The sequence below is a fragment of the Oncorhynchus keta genome, unplaced genomic scaffold, assembly GCF_023373465.1.
Source record: "Oncorhynchus keta strain PuntledgeMale-10-30-2019 unplaced genomic scaffold, Oket_V2 Un_contig_23193_pilon_pilon, whole genome shotgun sequence".
Lineage (NCBI taxonomy): Eukaryota > Metazoa > Chordata > Actinopteri > Salmoniformes > Salmonidae > Oncorhynchus > Oncorhynchus keta.
Window position 1 is genome coordinate 98,035 of NW_026283254.1, and position 15,772 is coordinate 113,806.

Sequence of the window (15,772 nt, forward strand, 5' to 3'; positions counted from 1 at the left end):
TCTTCTGTTGAGTACTGTCGTCTTCTGTTGAGTACTGTCGTCTTCTGTTGAGTACTGTCATCTTCTGTTGAGTACTGTCGTCTTCTGTTCTGCTGAGCTTGTGGCAAGGTGTTTAAATGGTATTGATCAATTCAACTCCAGATTTGAGTTTATTTGAATTATGAAGCAGAAAAAGGAAAGACACTGATGTTATATTCTCTCCTCCACCCCCTCTGTCTCTCTCCACCCCCCTCTGTCTCTCCACCCCCTCTGTCTCTCTCCCCCTCTGTCTCTCTCTCTCCACCCCCTCTGTCTCTCTCCACCCCCTGTCTCCCCCCTCTGTCTCTCTCCACCACCCCCTCTGTCTCTCCACCCCCCCCCCTCTGTCTCTCTCCACCACCCCCTCTGTCTCTCTCCACCACCCCCTCTGTCTCTCTCCACCACCCCCTCTGTCTCTCTCCTCCACCCCCTCTGTCTCTCTCCTCCACCCCCTCTGTCTCTCTCCTCCACCCCCCCCTCTGTCTCTCTCCTCCACCCCCTCTGTCTCTCTCCACCACCCCCTCTGTCTCTCTCCACCCCCCCCTCCTCTCCACCCCCCTCTGTCTCTCTCCACCCCACTCTGTCTCTCTCCACCCCCTGTCCCTCACCCCCTCTGTCTCTCCTCCACCCCCTCTGTCTCTCTCCACCACCCCCTCTGTCTCTCTCCTCCACCCCCTCTGTCTCTCTCCACCACCCCCTCTGTCTCTCTCCTCCACCCCCTCTGTCTCTCTCCTCCACCCCCTCTGTCTCTCTCCTCCACCCCCTCTGTCTCTCTCCACCACCCCCTCTGTCTCTCTCCTCCACCCCACCCCCTCTGTCTCTCTCCTCCACCCCACTCACCCCACCCCCCTCTGTCTCTCTCTCTCCACCCCCTCTGTCTCTCTCTCTCCACCCCCTCTGTCTCTCTCTCCACCCCTCCTCTGTCTCCTCACCCTCTCTCTCTCTCCCCCTCTTTTTCTGTCTCTCACTTTCTCTTTCCTCTCTCTTTTGCTGCTCTTCTCTCTCTCTCTCCCCTCAGCCCCAAAGATGGGTAATGCCCCTCGCTTCACCACTGATGTGACCGACACCTCCATCATCATCTCCTGGACCCCTGTCAGCAGGTTCAGCTTCAGGCTGTCTGTGAGGCCCAGTCAGGGAGGAGAGTCACCCAGGGATGTGACCTCTGACTCAGGAAGTATCTTTGTGTCAGGCCTGACCCCTGGGACTGAGTACACTTACAGTGTACAGCCCATTATCAACGGACGTGACCGCGGCAACCCCATCACTAAAAACGTTGTCACTCGTAAGTAACCAAGAAAGAGAGAGAGACTCCGGTCAACCATTTATTTTATTGAGGTCAGAATGCCTTTTGTCCAAGAAAGACGTGTTGTTGCTGCAGGCATTTTGGGGTAAAAAACTCATCTATATAGATGTTATACAGTCAGGGAGTAATGAGTTGTTTCAAGGTTTCTGCAGTCAGTTTACTTAAACCATGTAAGGTAGTCTGTTGTTTTTTAAAATGTGCCATGTGTGATGTTTCTTCCCCTCCAGAACTGTCTCCCCCCACTGACCTCAGTACGCAGTCCAACGCGGACACGGGTGAGCTGACTGTCCTGTGGGGCGGCGCCAACACGCCAGGTAAATATTGACTCTGCTCCCTCCTACAGCCCACGCCACAGACACACTGCCCAAGGCCCAGGATCCAGGACAGGCTCACTGTGGCTCTGGATCACTCTGTCTGGACCTTGTCTTTCCTCAGAACGTTGTGCCAGCAGGAACAAGGCTTCTCTCTGTCGGTGTCTCTGTCTCTCTCTCTCTTTTGAATGGTTACAAGTACTTCCATGAAATCCTGGCAGATCTAAGTTGGTTCACTCCGCTGCTCACTTCCCTGTCTCCTCTGCCCTCCTGTCCCCTCCCCCAACAGACCCAGGCCGTGACCCCACTCTCTGAGGTTGTCTCAGGGGGAGATGGGATATGCAAAAAACACATTTCCAATTCACACATGCGTATAATTCGTACTTGTACATATATGAAATACAAGCACCCACCAAATTATAATTGTATTATTGTGGTTATTATTGTTATTAGGATGATTATTGTTATTTGGATTGTTGTTGTTGTTGTTGTTATTATTATTATTATTATTATGATTATTATTACAGACATCACAGGCTACAGAGTGACATGCACCCCGACCAATGGGCAGCGAGGAAACTCCCTGGAGGAGTTAGTCCAGCCGGTCCAGAACCAGTTAATCCTGGAGAACCTGAGTCCAGGAGTGGAGTACAACGTCTCTGTCTACACTGTCAAAGACAACCTGGAGAGTGTCCCTGTGTCCACCACTGTCACCCAAGGTAGGACTCAGATCAGTGGACCTGAGCATGGGCTGAGGTTGAGCTGTGCTGTGTTGAAGGGTTAGACTGATTCTGGATCAGGTAGTGTCTGTTTGCTGTGGAGCTCATGGTTCTGTTGCTCCGACAGATAGAAAGACACACAAAGATGTAAACACACACACAGATTCAACACAAACACAGACACAGATTAAACACAAACACACACAGACAGATTCAACACAAACACAGACAGATTCAACACAACACACACACACAGACAGATTCAAACACAGACAACACACACACACAGGGATACAACACATAAAACACAGATTCAACACACAGATACACACATTCAATGGTTTTGTCTTGGCTATTGGTTGATTTTAAGGGAGTGTTTGAATGTGTGTGTGTTCACTATGGTGTGTTGCACACCTGTGTGTGTGTGTGTGTGTTCACTATGGTGTGTTGCACACCTGTGTGTGTGTGTGTGTGTGTGTGTTCACTATGGTGTGTTGCACACCTGTGTGTGTGTGTGTGTGTGTGTGTGTGTTCACTATGGTGTGTTGCACACCTGTGTGTGTGTGTGTGAGTTTATTGGATAGCTCTCCTTCTCAATCCGTGGCCTGGAAAGGTTGAAGCACGATTGGATACTTCTGCCACCCCTTCTTATATTCACCGTTCCCAACTCCGATTTATTCCCACGTCACACTCCGGTACACGTTCCATAAAAGTGGTATACCTGGACAGGCCCAGCTTCCCCTAAACCTCCCAGTCTGGCTTCTCTCTGAAGTACGGAATCTCCCTGCCAGCAAAACACACTGTCACGGCTGATCACGCTGAAAGCACTTTTCACTGAAGGATAATTCCTAAAATCACTCTTAATTTCAGTACAAATCCCCAGTTGTTCATTCTGAATTACCATTGCAGTACATGTTTGTCTTTTGTCCGTTGTGATGCCTCAATTGCACACTGTCCGGCTAACATGGTCATTGGCTGAACTGTAATTATGTTCCATGGCTGTTTGTTTGTAAGATATGCATGGAGAAGGTAGAGCTCTTAATTCATTGAGGATATCATGTGAATATGCCGGTTGAAAAACCATTTCTCTGAAAACCCATGAGCATCCTTTCCTGTCATGATGGGTCTGATAATCTAACTGTTACCAGCATGGCTACTGTTGTTCTGCTCCAGGGTGCTGTGCTGTCTGTCCCACTGTGTCTGGCTATGCATCACCAGGAATATTCATTCATCTGCTTTGATTCTGTCTGTCTGCTATGGTTTCTGTGTCTGTATGTCTTATTCTGCCTGCGCCTCGCTCTGCACTCAAACCTCTCAGACGTGCCCAAGCTAAACGACCTGGACTTTGTCGACGTCACCGACACCACTGTGGGCCTGCGCTGGACCGCCCTGGTAAACGTTAGCGCCATCACCAGTTACCGGGTAACGGTTATGGCGTCGGGCGAGAGTTTGCCCATCATCATGGATACGGTGGACTCGTCGACGGGCCATTATACGGTGCGCGGGCTGGAGCCCGGTGTGGATTATGACATCAGTGTCACTACGATAACGGAGGAAGGGGAGAGCGAGCCGGCCACACGCAGAACGCAAACCCAGACTGGTGATTTGAACCTTCAACTTTACAAGGGGAGGTGGTCGTTAGACAGGGTGGGTGGGGGGCTATGAGAGAAGCTAAATACTGAATATACTGCCTCACAAACCTTACATACTCACCTTACATACTCACCATGTTGTAGATATATTCTCTGATCATAGCAGTAATGTCATTGTTGATTGCGTCCAGGTTTTTCTTTCATACCTGCCATGCTCTCTAGTGTGTCCTCTCTTGTCTGGTTGACTTGTCCCATCTGGACATGCCACAGAAGGCCTGGAGGTAACTGTGAGGAGCTCCCCTCTCCTTGGCATGCTCTTATATTACTTCTCATTGTAAATACCTGTTGGTTATGCTTTACTTTACAGTCAGCTATACATTACATGGTCAGATGGTAATAACCTGGTCATTACATGGTCAGATGGTAATAACCTGGTCATTACGTGGTCAGATGGTAATAACCTGGTCATTACGTGGTCAGATGGTAATAACCTGGTCATTACGTGGTCAGATGGTAATAACCTGGTCATTACGTGGTCAGATGGTAATAACCTGGTCATTACGTGGTCAGATGGTAATAACCTGGTCATTACGTGGTCAGATGGTAATAACCTGGTCATTACGTGGTCAGATGGTAATAACCTGGTCAGATGGTAATAACCTGGTCATTACGTGGTCAGATGGTAATAAGATGGTAATGGACCTGGTCATTACGTGGTCGGATGGTAATAACCTGGTCATTACGTGGTCAGATGGTAATAACCTGGTCATTACGTGGTCAGATGGTAATAACCTGGTCATTACGTGGTCAGATGGTAATAACCTGGTCATTACGTGGTCAGATGGTAATAACCTGGTCATTGCATGTTAAAATTGTCGTAAAATAATGAATCATTATCAAATACTATAATTTTGGTCTTCTTGGGAATAGAAGCGATCAAGTTAAATTCGTTAAAGGTATGTATTGTTACCACATAATTTCCTAGTTAGTATCCTAATTATCTCCCCTCTCCCACCCCAGCCGTCCCCGCCCCCACCAACCTGAACTTCGGAGGGGTGGGCCCCGATCACATGAGGGTCAGCTGGACCGTCCCCAACGTCCCCACGCCCAGTGACATCACACGCTTCGTCATCCGCTTCCACCCCAGCAGCAACGACGACGATGTCAAGGAGCTCAACGTGGGCGGAGCCACCAACACCTTCCTGCTGCAGAGTGAGTGACATCATCATGACCTATGACCTACCCCTGAACTAAATAGAACAGTATTATTACCGTTGTATGTATTGTGTCATACACCTCACTGGTTCATGCAGTGTGTTGTGGCGTCGGACTAACTATGAGGTAACTAACAAGTGTTTTCCTGTCCATCTCTCCTCCAGACCTGCTGCCCAACACAGAGTACAGGGTGAGCGTGGTGTGTGTTTACGAGGAGAGAGAAAGCGCACCAGTCACTGGCACTCAGAGAACAAGTGAGTATGGACAGACACAGGACAGTTTGTCAGGCTAAATGTCTTCAAATAGTAAAAAAGATGTAGTCAGTGATAATGATGATAAATGCACATGTATGATTGTATGCCACAAATGTAGTACAGGATTATATGTATGCCTACAGGATGTAGTCAGTGATATGTATGCCTACAGGATGTAGTAAGTGATATGTATGCCTACAGGATGTAGTCAGTGATATGTATGCCTACAGGATGTAGTCAGTGATATGTATGCCTACAGGATGTAGTCAGTGATATGTATGCCTACAGGATGTGATATGTATGCCTACAGGATGTAGTCAGTGATATGTATGCCTACAGGATGTGATATGTATGCATACAGGATGTAGTCAGTGATATGTATGCCTACAGGATGTGATATGTATGCATACAGGATGTAGTCAGTGATATGTATGCATACAGGATGTAGTCAGTGATATGTATGCCTACAGGATGTAGTCAGTGATATGTATGCATACAGGATGTGTCAGTGATATGTATGCATACAGGATGTAGTAGTGATATGTATGCCTACAGATGATGTATGTAGTGATATGTATGCCTACAGGATGTAGTAAGTGATATGTATGTAGTAAGTGATATGTATGCCTACAGGATGTAGTAAGTGATATGTATGCCTACAGGATGTAGTAAGTGATATGTATGCCTACAGGATGGATGATGATACAGGATGTATGCCTACAGGATGTAGTAAGTGATATGTATGCCTACAGGATGTAGTCAGTGATATGTATGCCTACAGGATGTAGTCAGTGATATGTATGCCTACAGGATGTAGTCAGTGATATGTATGCCTACAGGATGTAGTCAGTGATATGTATGCCTACAGGATGTAGTAAGTGATATGTATGCATACAGCGTGTGTATCATGTAGATCATGGCTGTGTGTCTCTCTTCTCCTCCGTAGCCCTGGACTCTCCCACTGGCCTGGACTTTGCTGACGTCCTGACCAACTCCTTCACCATCCACTGGCTGGCCCCCAGCGCCGTGATCACTGGCTACCGTATCCATTACCAGATGACCAGCGGAGGCAGGGCCAAGGACGAGAGACTGCCCCCGACCAGGAGCCACTTCACCCTGACTGGCCTGGCTCCCGAGACAGAGTACAGTATTGAGGTCTACGCTGTCAGCGGGAACCAGGAGAGTCTGCCTCTCACTGGCACTCAGGCTACTAGTGAGTAGTATTGACTGGTTTAATTTTTTTATTAACCTTTATTTAACTAGGCAAGTCAGTTAAGAAAAAAATCTTATTTACAATGACGGCCTACCCCGGCCAAACCCTAACCCAGACGATGCTGAGTCAGTTGTGCGCCGCCCTATCGGACTCCCAATCACAGCCGGTTGTGATACAGCCTCATGTCTCTGTCTTTATCTGTTATCGTTCTATGCTTTCAGTCTCTCGCTCTCTGTCTGTCTGTCTTTCTCACTCTCTCTCTCTCTTACTCTCTCTCACTCTCTGTCGGTCTGTCTGTCTCGCTCGCTCTCTGTCAGTCTCTCTCGCTCCTCCTCTTCATCCTCCCTTCTCTTTGTTCTTCCTAATCTGTCTAGTCTTATTTCCTGATCTCCTCTCTCCACTAGTCTCTGACGCCCCCACCGACCTGGAAGTGACCTCAACCAGCCCCACCAGCATCACCATCCGCTGGGACGCCCCCTCTGTCACCGTGAGGTACTACAGGATCACCCACGGAGAGACAGGTGGAGAAAGCCCTGCTAAGGAGTTCACTGTCCCCGGCTCCCAGTCCGAGGCCACCATCTCTAACCTGAACCCAGGGACAGACTACACCATCACCGTCTACGCTGTGACAGGGAGAGGGGACAGCCCGGCCTCCAGCACACCCATCTACGTCAGTCACAAGACTGGTACGGGGCTGATGGTTTAATGCACCTTTATTACATCAACATGTTGGTCATTTAGCAGACACAATTATCCAGAGAGACTTACAGGAGCAGTTTGGGTTAAGTGTCATGCTCATGTTAATTACAGGTGATCAACTACATATTTATAGACATGTTCATGTCTGGGACAGGCTCTGATCTGGTGTCGCCATCTAGTGTCCATTATTACAATTTCAGATTTGATATGTATTTGGTTATCTGGAAATGATGCCTTGGTCTACCAGTAGTGAGGAATGATCAGATGAAGAAAATAGTTTTAGATTCATGTGTAGATCATTTGTAATGTATGTGTATCTTCCTCCCATAACACAAGCATTTCACTACACTCGCATTAACATCTGCTAACCATGTGTATGTGACAAATAAAATTTGATTTGATTTATCTCCCTCGTTCACTCCCTCCCCCCTCTCTCCCTCCCTCTTCCTTTCTCCGTAGACGTGGAGGGCCCCACCAACATGGACGTGACTGATGTGAAGGACAACACCATCACAGTGCGCTGGTCCGCGGCCCAGGGCCCCATCAAGGGCTACAGGGTCACCAGCGTCCCCAAGAATGGACAGGGCCCCTCTTTCTCTGAGGTGGTGGCCCCTGGTAAGACCTGCCCCTGCTCTCTCCCCTGCCCTCTGCCGGTCTGTGATCATATGTACGGCAGACATTTTGTGACTGTGTTGTGAGACATTGATAAAAAGGAGCTTTAGCCTCTGTTGTTCTACAGCTATACTCCTGTGCTCAACCTCTCTCTCTCTGTCTCTCTTTCTCTTGCCGTGGATCTAGATCAGACTGAGATTACGTTTACTGGCTTGATGCCCACGGTGGAGTACGTTCTGAGTGTGACCGCTCTGGGAACCGATGGAGAACCTTCCACACCTCTGGTAGAGAACGCCATCACAGGTGCGTGTGTGTGTGTACATGCGTGTATGCATGCATTCGGATTGTAAAAGAGTTTAAAACATTGATCTGTCATGATAACAAAGGAAAGAAATTTTCAAATGTATGTTATTCTGATGTTCCTTTCTTTCTGGCCTTCATCCGCCCCCCCCCCCGCCCCCCCATTTCCTTGTAGCAATGGACCGTCCCAAGGCCCTGTCCTTCTCTGAGGTGGACTCCACCTCCCTGAGGTTCACATGGGACAGTCCGGATGGCACAGTGACATCATACCGCGTGCTGTACTCCAGCCCTGAGGAGGGTGAGAGAGAGCTGCGCCCGGCGCCCAGAGGGACAGACGATACCGTGGTACTGAGGAATCTCCGCCCCGGCACAGAGTACACTGTTAAGGTCATCGCTCTGCACGGACGCACCCCCAGCACCCCACTGGTGGGCACACAGGCCACAGGTAGGAGATACCAGACACACACACATATAGACACGCACACACACACACACAAATACTTAATGTCCATCTCTGCCCCCAGCTATCCCTGCTCCCACCAATCTGGACATCTCTGAGGTTGGTGACACCTCCTTCATTGTCTCGTGGCGCTCCCCTAGCTCCGGGCTGTCTGGGTACCGTGTGGTTGTCAACCCCAAGAACAACAATGGACCCACCAAGGAGATGACCATCGCCCCAGACACCACGCGCGCCGTGGTCCCAGGACTCATGGTAAATAACAGACTACAGTATTCTGAATGTATGTCATAACTGTGTTCTAGATAAAGATGTCTGTTAAACGGTCTATATTCAGGTTATGTATTGTCACTGTATTTATGTGTCTGTCAATATGTGTTTCCTGTGTAGGTGGCCACTCTGTACACAGTGCACGTTTACGCCCTGAAGAACTCTGTGACCAGCCGACCCCTGGAGGGAGAGGTCACCACGCTGGACAGTAAGCAGCTTTCACAGAGTTTTAACTTGACTGGCCACTGGTTTACTCACTGTAAACTCACCCTCTCTTTCTCCCTCTCCCTTCCTCTCTCTCTCCCAGACATCAGTCCTCCTCGGCGTGTGCGTATCTCTGACGTGAAGGACTCGGCCATCACGCTGACCTGGCGTGCTAAGGTTGAGACCATCACCGGGTACCTCATCGAAGCTCAGCCCCTCGGCGGTAGCCGCCCCGCCATCAAGAAGACAATCCCAGGAGAGCAGCGCACCTACACCATCACTGGTACTGTACAGTAGACTACATTACCCAGCTATCACCACACTCATCTACAGTCAACTACATTACCCACCCATCAACACTCTCATCTACAGTAGACTACATCACACAACTTTCACCACTCTCATCTATAAATGAACTACATTACCTATTATCGCCCCATCTACATTCAACTACATTATCCATCCTCACTTTCACCTAAACTATTGTAGTAATAGTAAACTACATAACCCATGTACAGTACAGAGTGGGCTCTTGACTGACTGACAGTGTGTTGTGTTTGATGTCCCTCAGGTCTGGAGCCAGGCACCTCCTACACTATCCACATCTACACCATCAACGGCGATGCACGCAGCGCCCCCTTCACCCTCACGGCCACCACAGCCAAACCAGCGGTGCATTCCCCCACCAACCTCCAGTTCACCTCCCTGACCCCCAACTCCATCTCCTTCAGCTGGGAACCCCCCGCCACGCGCATCACAGGATATTACATCACCTACGAGGAGGCAGGCAGGGCGCAGCCCCGTGAGCTTACCCCCCGCCCCCACGCTGGCCAGAACTACGCCACCATCTCTGGTAAACGTCAAACTCTGCTCTCTCAAGTTACCCTGCCCTCTTAAACTCCACCCCTTCCTCTTCACCCTCTGAAAGCTCAAGCCTCTCAACACGTCCAGTTTATGGAAAACACCTGAATCGACTCAAATCGATTGTGTTGATGTTGTTGGATGTTTTCAGGTTTGAGACCAGGTACCGAGTACATCATCAAGATCATCGCTCTTCAGAATGTCCAGAGAAGCACCCCATTGGTGGGCACGGCCAGGACTCGTGAGTACAGCACATACACACACTTTACTCATACGTCTACATACACACATGGCCCAAAACCAGATTTTTGTTTGTACCTGAATGGTGATGTTACAAAGAAAGGTTTGGGAAGCCTGCATATGTGCTTAGCTGCAGTAGAATATTGTAAGAACAGCGTAGCAACTCATAGGCCGAGATGTTAGATTTGGTTTGTAGTCGTGCCAGCATCTGTTACAAACAGCTGTGTCTTTTAAAACAATAATACTGCTCACTCACTTTGAATACGTTTTGAATAAACAAGCGATTCAAAAGGTATTGACGGCAGTGGCAGGCTTTGTAGTAGATATTTGCCCAAACCACTGATACAGGGTCAGATATTTTCCCACTCCCCTTAATGGTTCAAACTAAAACGGGGGTAGGGTAATCTGATCTTAGATCTGTGCTTAGGGGCAACTTCTACTTCAAGTGCAGTGCTTTGCAGTACAGTAGTGGCTCTAGTATGCGGACTTACTGCCACCCCCTGCTGGCGGCGTCATGCTACTGCAGCTCCTCTAACTCCCTACTCCCTCCCTAACTCGCTTGCTTCCTAACCCCTCTCTCCCGGCCAGAACGTGAATCCCTGCTTACACTGCCACTCCCCAACCGCCCCGGAGGCTACGACCACCTGGACGTGCCTGAAGAAAAGGAGAGCCGTGTCCCAACAGTAGTAGGTAACAACGGCCTAGACACCCTGGGGGGCCAGGGCCAGAACGTGGAGTACACTGAGTACAACAACCAGAACCCCCAGTCACCCTATGGGAACGGCCAGACACCCTATGGGAACGGCCAGTCACCCCTGGTGTTTGTGCCCCTTCCGGACGCGGAGGGGCGCAGGGTGCCGGTGGTGAGCGTGAACGTGCCTGGTGGCTCTCCCTTTGGTTTTCCAGAGAAGGACACAGGAATCCCTCAGGAGGCCCAGACCCAGACCACCATCGCCTGGAAGCCTTACAAGCAGAGTTCAGAGTACCTGGTGTCCTGCAACCCTCTGACACACGTCAACGAGAAGATGTTCCAGGTGAGAGGGCACGACACACATACACACACATATAAAGACACATCTAAGAGACACTTTTTTAAAGTGTCATCTTTATTTAACTAGCCAAGTCAGTTAAGAACAAATTCTTATTTATAATGACGGTCTACACCTCTCATTCCCATTCATCTCTCCCAATCTCTCTATCATTCCATCTCTCTTCTCTTTCCTTTTATCTCTCTCTCTATCCTTCCATCTCTCTCTCCTTTCCTTTTGTCTCTCTCTCTCCTCTCCTTCCATCTCTCTCTCTGTCCCTCCTTTCCTCTCCTTCCCTCTCTCTCTCTCCATCTCCTCTCTCTCCCTCCATCTCTCTCCCTCCTCTCTCTCCCTCCATCTCTCTCCTTCCATCTCCCTCTCTCCTCCATCTCTCTCCTCTCTCTCCCTCCCACCATCTCTCTCCTCTCTCCTTCCATCTCCTCTCTCCCTCCATCTCTCTCTCTCTCCTCCATCTCTCCTCCCTCCTTCTCCTCTCTCCCTCCATCTCTCTCTCCCTCCATCTCTCTCCTTCCATCTCCTCTCTCCCTCCATCTCTCTCCCTCTCTCCTTCCTTCCATCTCCATCTCCTCCCTCTCTCTCCTTCCATCTCTCCCTCCCCTCTCTCCTTCCATCTCCATCTCTCTCTCTCCCTCCATCTCTCTCGTTCCATCTCCTCTCTCTCCCTCCATCTCTCTCCCTCTCTCTCCTTCCATCTCCTCTCTCTCCCTCCTGTCTCAGATGCGTCTGCCTGGTACCTCCACCAGTGCCACTCTGATCGGCCTGACCAGCGGAGCCTCCTACAACGTTATCGTAGAGGCCCTGAAGGGGGCACTCAAACACAAGATCCTGGAGGAGATTGTCACCGCCGGCAACACCCGTAAGGAACCAGCAGTGACTATGACAACTGATCTAGGATCAGTACTGACATTTAACCTATAGAATAGATGGTATGAGTGAATCCTGATGTTGTTTTGAGTCATGCTGTTCCACGGTCAGATAATATAGTTCAGAAAGTTCATAGATAGGCGTTTACTTACACAGCTTAGCCTGTGATTCTGTGGTGAAATGAACCCCTCTCTTCCGCCTGTAGTGACAGAGGGTTCCACCGGCACAGATAAGGACTCGTGCTACGACACCTTCACAGCGACCTACCATGACGTTGGGACCGAGTGGGAGCGCATGTCTGAGACGGGCTTCAAGCTGTGGTGCAGGTGTCTGGGACTAGGCAGTGGACACTTCCGATGTGACTCCTCTAGTGAGTATTTAACTACCTCTTCAATGCAATTTAAGAAACTGTATTGATCCCTTGCCACCTGACTGGCTGGGTGTAATGGTTGCCATATTGGTTACACCAATCAGATCTAGGGGCTGGGAGACAGTGTCGGATGTTATGAAACAGGTCTGACCTTTTTTTTGTTCTCTATATCTCCCCCCTCTCTCGCGCTCCCTGTCCATCAACAGAGTGGTGTCATGATGGAGGTAACAACTACCGTATCGGGGAGAAATGGGAGCGTCAGGAGGAGAAGGGCCCCATGATGAGCTGCACCTGCCTGGGCAACGGGAAGGGAGAGTTCAAGTGTGAACCACGTAAGTAGCACTTTAACATCAGTCACCACCTGCACTTGTTTGGATATTAAAGGAAGAACACAGAACTTCTCTGGCAGCAGGTCAGAATACAACACAATACAGTTCCAATGTCTGCCTGTGTGACCTCATCAATGTCTGTCTGTGGGACCTCATCAATGTCTGTCTGTGTGACCTCATCAATGTCTGTCTGTGTGACCTCATCAATGTCTGCCTGTGTGACCTCATCAATGTCTGTCTGTGTGACCTCATCAATGTCTGTCTGTGTGACCTCATCAATGTCTGCCTGTGTGACCTCATCAATGTCTGTCTGTGTGACCTCATCAATGTCTGTCTGTGTGACCTCATCAATGTCTGTCTGTGTGACCTCATCAATGTCTGTCTGTGTGACCTCATCAATGTCTGTCTGTGTGACCTCATCAATGTCTGCCTGTGGGACCTCATCAATGTCTGTCTGTGTGACCTCATCAATGTCTGTCTGTGTGACCTCATCAATGTCTGTCTGTGTGACCTCATCAATGTCTGTCTGTGTGACCTCATCAATGTCTGTCTGTGTGACCTCATCAATGTCTGTCTGTGTGACCTCATCAATGTCTGTCTGTGTGACCTCATCAATGTCTGTCTGTGTGACCTCATCAATGTCTGTCTGTGTGACCTCATCAATGTCTGTCTGTGTGACCTCATCAATGTCTGCCTGTGGGACCTCATCAATGTCTGTCTGTGTGACCTCATCAATGTCTGTCTGTGTGACCTCATCAATGTCTGTCTGTGTGACCTCATCAATGTCTGTCTGTGTGACCTCATCAATGTCTGTCTGTGTGACCTCATCAATGTCTGTCTGTGTGACCTCATCAATGTCTGCCTGTGGGACCTCATCAATGTCTGTCTGTGTGACCTCATCAATGTCTGTCTGTGTGACCTCATCAATGTCTGTCTGTGTGACCTCATCAATGTCTGTCTGTGTGACCTCATCAATGTCTGCCTGTGTGACCTCATCAATGTCTGCCTGTGTGACCTCATCAATGTCTGTCTGTGTGACCTCATCAATGTCTGTCTGTGTGACCTCATCAATGTCTGCCTGTGTGACCTCCTCAATGTCTGCCTGTGTGACCTCCTCCATGTCTGCCTGTGTGACCTCATCAATGTCTGCCTGTGTGACCTCCTCCATGTCTGCCTGTGTGACCTCATCAATGTCTGTCTGTGTGACCTCCTCCATGTCTGCCTGTGTGACCTCATCAATGTCTGCCTGTGTGACCTCATCCATGTCTGCCTGTGTGACCTCATCCATGTCTGCCTGTGTGACCTCATCAATGTCTGCCTGTGTGACCTCATCAATGTCTGCCTGTGTGACCTCATCAATGTCTGCCTGTGTGACCTCATCAATGTCTGCCTGTGTGACCTCATCAATGTCTGCCTGTGTGACCTCATCAATGTCTGCCTGTGTGACTGTGTGACCTCATCAATGTCTGTCTGACCCATCCATGTCTGCCTGTGTGACCTCATCAATGTCTGCCTGTGTGACCTCATCCATGTCTGCCTGTGTGACCTCATCCATGTCTGCCTGTGTGACCTCATCAATGTCTGCCTGTGTGACCTCATCAATGTCTGTCTGTGTGACCTCATCAATGTCTGTCTGTGTGACCTCATCAATGTCTGCCTCTGTGGGACCTCATCAATGTCTGTCTGTGTGACCTCCTCATGTCTGCCTGTGGACCTCCTCCATGTCTGTCTGTGTGACCTCATCATGTCTGTCTGTGTGACCTCATCAATGTCTGCCTGTGTGACCTCATCCATGTCTGCCTGTGTGACCTCATCCATGTCTGCCTGTGTGACCTCATCCATGTCTGCCTGTGTGACCTCCTCCATGTCTGCCTGTGTGACCTCCTCCATGTCTGCCTGTGTGACCTCCTCCATGTCTGCCTGTGTGACCTCATCCATGTCTGCCTGTGTGACCTCCTCCATGTCTGCCTGTGTGACCTCATCCATGTCTGCCTGTGTGACCTCCTCCATGTCTGCCTGTGTGACCTCATCCATGTCTGCCTGTGTGACCTCCTCCATGTCTGCCTGTGTGACCTCCTCCATGTCTGCCTGTGTGACCTCCTCCATGTCTGCCTGTGTGTGTGATTCAGATGAGTCCACCTGCTATGACGATGGGAAGATGTACCAGATTGGTAACCAGTGGCAGAAAGAATACCTGGGAGCCATCTGTACCTGCACCTGCTACGGAGGACAACAGGTCACTTTTACTGCTAATGGCTATGCTTGTCTTACCGACCTTAGTTGAATGCAACATGGACAAGCACCTGCTGAATGACCAACGTGTGTAAATGTAATGCTTGTCCTCCTCTCAGGGCTGGCGTTGTGAGAACTGTCGTAGACCAGGTGCTGAGGTGGACTCTAGTCTGCTGCAGCCCGTCCGATACAGGGACCCCACCAACACACTACGCAAAGTGGTGAGTCATAGACTACGCTCTCAAAAGACAACTGAGAAAATGTGTTGGATTAGAACTTGAAATCCCCATGCTGAGGTTGGACCCATACTGACCTCTTGTATGTCTGTCTCCTTCTGCAGAACATCCAGTGCCCCATCGAATGCCTTCGACCTGAACTACTGGCAGACGCACTGGCAGAAGGACACATCCCCCAGAATCCCCTGGAGTAAAAGATCAATCTCCTCTTCCTTACCCATGGTCTGTCAAGTCTCCTTGAAGAGGAGGTCCCCCTGTCCAGTCAGAGACAGACCTGAACTAACACATTGGTGCCTTACTGATCAGCTTAACCATATCTAACACACCTACATACTGTAGGTCCATGCCTTCCTAGTCTTAAGAGAACCCCCTGCACACTGTCAGAATGTTGGTTAAGTTGTCTGTTGTCATTTCCCTTTGAGAC

The 15,772-nt window shown here is 49.6% G+C and overlaps 1 protein-coding gene and 1 pseudogene across 51 annotated transcripts in view; one reads left to right on the plus strand and one right to left on the minus strand.

Annotated features, from left to right (window-relative positions):
- Positions 1 to 15,772, plus strand: part of LOC118381974 (fibronectin-like) — a 34,574-nt pseudogene extending 18,802 nt beyond the window's left edge. Inside the window, exons 20-42 of the transcript XR_008109366.1 lie at positions 1,037 to 1,300; positions 1,549 to 1,635; positions 2,160 to 2,351; positions 3,670 to 3,951; positions 4,964 to 5,155; positions 5,323 to 5,412; positions 6,359 to 6,625; positions 7,030 to 7,311; positions 7,784 to 7,939; positions 8,123 to 8,239; positions 8,412 to 8,681; positions 8,761 to 8,948; positions 9,084 to 9,171; positions 9,271 to 9,450; positions 9,739 to 10,020; positions 10,180 to 10,269; positions 10,857 to 11,302; positions 12,035 to 12,173; positions 12,387 to 12,551; positions 12,758 to 12,883; positions 15,010 to 15,116; positions 15,232 to 15,333; positions 15,453 to 15,772. The product of XR_008109366.1 is annotated as a fibronectin-like (transcript). The remainder of the gene's footprint in view (positions 1 to 1,036; positions 1,301 to 1,548; positions 1,636 to 2,159; positions 2,352 to 3,669; positions 3,952 to 4,963; positions 5,156 to 5,322; positions 5,413 to 6,358; positions 6,626 to 7,029; positions 7,312 to 7,783; positions 7,940 to 8,122; positions 8,240 to 8,411; positions 8,682 to 8,760; positions 8,949 to 9,083; positions 9,172 to 9,270; positions 9,451 to 9,738; positions 10,021 to 10,179; positions 10,270 to 10,856; positions 11,303 to 12,034; positions 12,174 to 12,386; positions 12,552 to 12,757; positions 12,884 to 15,009; positions 15,117 to 15,231; positions 15,334 to 15,452) is intronic.
- Positions 12,860 to 15,012, minus strand: LOC127921702 (clumping factor A-like). Of its 50 annotated transcripts, none has more exons than XR_008109369.1 (7): positions 14,882 to 15,012; positions 14,642 to 14,809; positions 14,451 to 14,522; positions 13,920 to 13,967; positions 13,560 to 13,583; positions 13,200 to 13,319; positions 12,860 to 13,007 (listed from the first exon to the last, which is right to left on the minus strand). XR_008109369.1 is itself a non-coding variant. In XM_052505293.1 (7 exons), exons 1-7 carry the CDS (start codon positions 14,984 to 14,986, stop codon positions 12,930 to 12,932), a joined length of 1,431 nt encoding a protein of 476 aa, XP_052361253.1. In that variant the 5' UTR covers positions 14,987 to 15,012; the 3' UTR covers positions 12,873 to 12,929. The 50 variants fall into 50 exon arrangements, 48 of the variants coding, with proteins under 48 accessions (XP_052361253.1, XP_052361254.1, XP_052361283.1 ...); XR_008109370.1 differs by lacking the exon at positions 13,560 to 13,583 and adding an exon at positions 13,728 to 13,751; XM_052505293.1 differs by adding exons at positions 14,088 to 14,159; positions 14,379 to 14,426 and having other exon boundaries at positions 12,873 to 13,127; positions 13,176 to 13,319; positions 13,464 to 14,039; positions 14,475 to 14,522; positions 14,642 to 15,012.

Bases quoted from the DNA above. Each gene is read 5' to 3' on its own strand.
- LOC127921702 (XM_052505289.1), bottom strand. From the start codon at position 14,986: ATGGAGGAGGTCACACAGGCAGACATGGAGGAGGTCACACAGGCAGAC. The intron at 14,184-14,402 runs GTCACACAGGCA...GACATTGATGAG, and splicing joins CACAGGCAGACATGGATGAG to GTCACACAGGCAGACATGGA. The intron at 14,040-14,087 runs GTCACACAGACA...GACATGGAGGAG, and splicing joins CACAGGCAGACATGGAGGAG to GTCACACAGGCAGACATTGA.